The 2,885-nt window shown below is 41.5% G+C and overlaps 1 protein-coding gene across 1 annotated transcript; it reads right to left on the reverse strand.

Annotated features, from left to right (window-relative positions):
• Nucleotides 1-233: 233 nt before the first annotated feature.
• On the reverse strand, nucleotides 234-2,230 carry LOC143974248 (olfactory receptor 11H6-like). Its single transcript, XM_077475853.1, has one exon. It carries the CDS (start codon nucleotides 1,868-1,870, stop codon nucleotides 920-922), a length of 951 nt encoding a protein of 316 aa, XP_077331979.1. The 5' UTR covers nucleotides 1,871-2,230; the 3' UTR covers nucleotides 234-919.
• Between the last annotated feature and the right edge of the window lie 655 nt (nucleotides 2,231-2,885).

Here is a 2,885-nt window from a genome sequence, read left to right on the forward strand (position 1 = left end):
CTGAAAATCTGATACTCTTAAAAATATAATTATTCTCTAAGGAAAGCACATAGTTTTTTCGGAAAACAGGTTATAGGGTCCCTTTGCTGTGTGTTGAATACCCATTATAAGTATAAAGCCCTTTGTGTCTTTACCGGAAACATCTAGGGTACAACAGTAAGATACAGGCCCATATATCAGGTAGCGCCATCAACCCCAATCTAGTATAAAACATTAAGATAAAAAGCCTTCTCTGTGCAGCAGCCCCCCTCGGTCCCCCTAACACTTACCTGAGGTCCCTCTTTGTCCCGGGATGTCCACGAGTGTCTCAGCCATCCGAAATTCTGCTTCCTGATTGGCTCAGACACAGCAATGGCATCATTGGCTGCCACTGCTGTCAATCAGAGTTAGCTAGCCAATCAGGAGAGAGAGGGGCAGGGCTGGGTCGTGCTCCATGTTTGAAAGGACACAGGGAGCTGTGACTCAGCTTGTGTGCCCCCATAGCAAACTGCTTGCTGTGGGGGCACTCAACAGGAGGGAGGGGCCAGGAGTTCCAGCCAGGGACCCGAGAAGAGGAGGATCTGGGCTGCTGTAGGCAAAATCATTACACAGAGCAGGTAAGAACAACATGTTTGTTATTTTAACAGAAAAAAAATGAGACTTTACAATCACTTTAATTTAAAGGATTGATGATGCTATTTCTTGACTAAATTCTTGAAAATATTTGCTTAACAGTATTTGTCAGTGTTTATTTATTTATTGGTATTTTAGGTCTTTAGGCATTTTGATGATCTGCAGCCTCAGCCAGAATTCTGATCTAATAAGAGTGATTGAATGTTTATATATTATATTATATTATATTATATGTGTGTGATGCAGGAAATTGTTAAAGTCTGTCCTGTTTGTTGATATGTTCTGTCACCCAAACCTTCAACATTGCTTAGGTCTGATACTTTCTCAACATCTGCAAAGTTTTCAAGACAGCTACCTTCATCTCTTGGTTCCGAAGACAGTATATGATAGGATTTATGAGAGGGGTAACTACACAGTAGATGACAGAAACCACTTTGTCTATTGTAAAGCGGATGTGGGTAGTGGGTCGAATGTACATGAAGATGATAGTCCCATAGAAGATGGACACCACAACTAAGTGAGATGCACAGGTAATAAAAGCCTTCTTCTGCCCTTCAGTTGATTGGATCTTTAGAACAGCGATGACAATGAAGGTGTAGGATATCATGATCAGAAAGAAACAGCCAAAGATAACACTCCATGACATGATCATGAAGGCAAACTCACCTTCTGACGTGTCTTCACAGGAGACCTTCACCAAAGGGGCATAATCACAAAAGAAGTGGTCTATAAAATTGGGAAAGCAAAACCTCAAGGTAGAGATCCAGACAGCAGATGGGAGGGCAGCCAGGAGACCACCCACCCAAGCACCAAGAGCCAGTTTCAAGCTGGTCTCACCGGTCATCAGAGTTGGATAATGCAACGGTCTGCAGATGGCCACATAGCGGTCGTAAGCCATCACAGCAAGAAAACAGTTTTCTGAAGCCCCAAAGCTGAACAGGAAATAAAACTGGGCAAAGCATGATGATGAAGAGATCTCTTTGTATTGGGTCAGCAATGCATTGAGCATTTTAGGAACAGTCACTGTGGTGTACAAGGCCTGCAGCATGGAGAAGTTGGCCAGAAGAATGTACATTGGTTTGTGGAGATGGCGATTCACTGACACTAGTGTAACAACCATAGAATGGGCTGTGATTGTGAAGACATACATGCTGGAAAAGAGAGAGAAGAGAAAAAGTTCCACCTCTCGCAGGGTTTCAAACCCAACGATGATGAAAGTGGTAGCAATGCTGCGGGTCTCATTGTCAGTTTTTGGCATTATCCTTGAACAGTAAAAATCTGATATTTGAATTTTATTTAGCACTTCAGTCCACCCAGTTTCAGTGTTTGGTGGGTGCAGGAGGTTTAAGCCCCTTGAAAGTCTCTTTTAAAGCGTGAAAAGTACGTATAAGACAGTGCTGGACCTATATGGAGCCTGGTATCCCTGGAGGTGACATATGATAGGGTGCTCTTTAAAGAGATCCCGTGAGAAAATAGGGTGAAGAGAAGGGTAGTCCTGTTGGGGAATCAACTGCTCTGTAAGGTAATTGTAGAGGAGATAGGAGATGTGCTCAATATGCAGGGACATCACACTTCAGGCTTTTATACAACAAATTTATTGAAATTCGTAGTTCACAGGGTACAACGCACTTTGGGGGAAAAAGCACCCTCCTTATCAGGGCTACAATAAAATATTAAAACACATCATAGATATTTCATACTCACAATAAAAAGTTAAAAATGTAGATAATAAAAGTAAAACATTTAAAAAAATTGAATTCAAATAATTTGCAATAAAATTCTAAATGTTCACAATAAAATATTCATAGGTGTTTGTGTAACCTTTTGCATTAGGAAACACCCCCAAGTTCAAACACACATGCAATTGTGTGTGTGTGTATATACAGTATATCACTCATTGTGTTCATTCAGAAAAGGACGGGACTGATAAATTTAAATTTTACTGGCCCCTTTCCCCAGACTAAATTGTATGATATGGAGATAATTCATATAGTGGTGTTCAATTTTGGTGTGGCTGTCGGTAATCTACCATCTCCTAGGTATAGCTTGTGGGCAGAGAGGTTTTGTACATGTGGCACAGCCACATATGGGAGCTTTACAGAGGCTTTTAGTCTATCGTGGAGATGAGGAATGAAATTAAATGGAGACTGAGACTAACCTGAGGTGGTGGATGAATTGACAACTGGCCTGGAACTGAAGACGAGTTGTTTCTGGACCTCTTGTGAAGCTGTGGGTGATAAGAAGCATGAGATAGACTGAGGACTCTGTTGGTG

Source organism: Lithobates pipiens, unplaced genomic scaffold (genome assembly GCF_037356315.1).
Source record: "Lithobates pipiens isolate NorthernLeopardFrog02 unplaced genomic scaffold, aLitPip1_a1.2 Scaffold_1, whole genome shotgun sequence".
Lineage (NCBI taxonomy): Eukaryota > Metazoa > Chordata > Amphibia > Anura > Ranidae > Lithobates > Lithobates pipiens.

Excerpts from the sequence above, each read along its gene's own strand:
- LOC143974248 (XM_077475853.1), bottom strand. The coding sequence starts at position 1,870 with ATGCCAAAAACTGACAATGAGACCCGCAGCATTGCTACCACTTTCATC.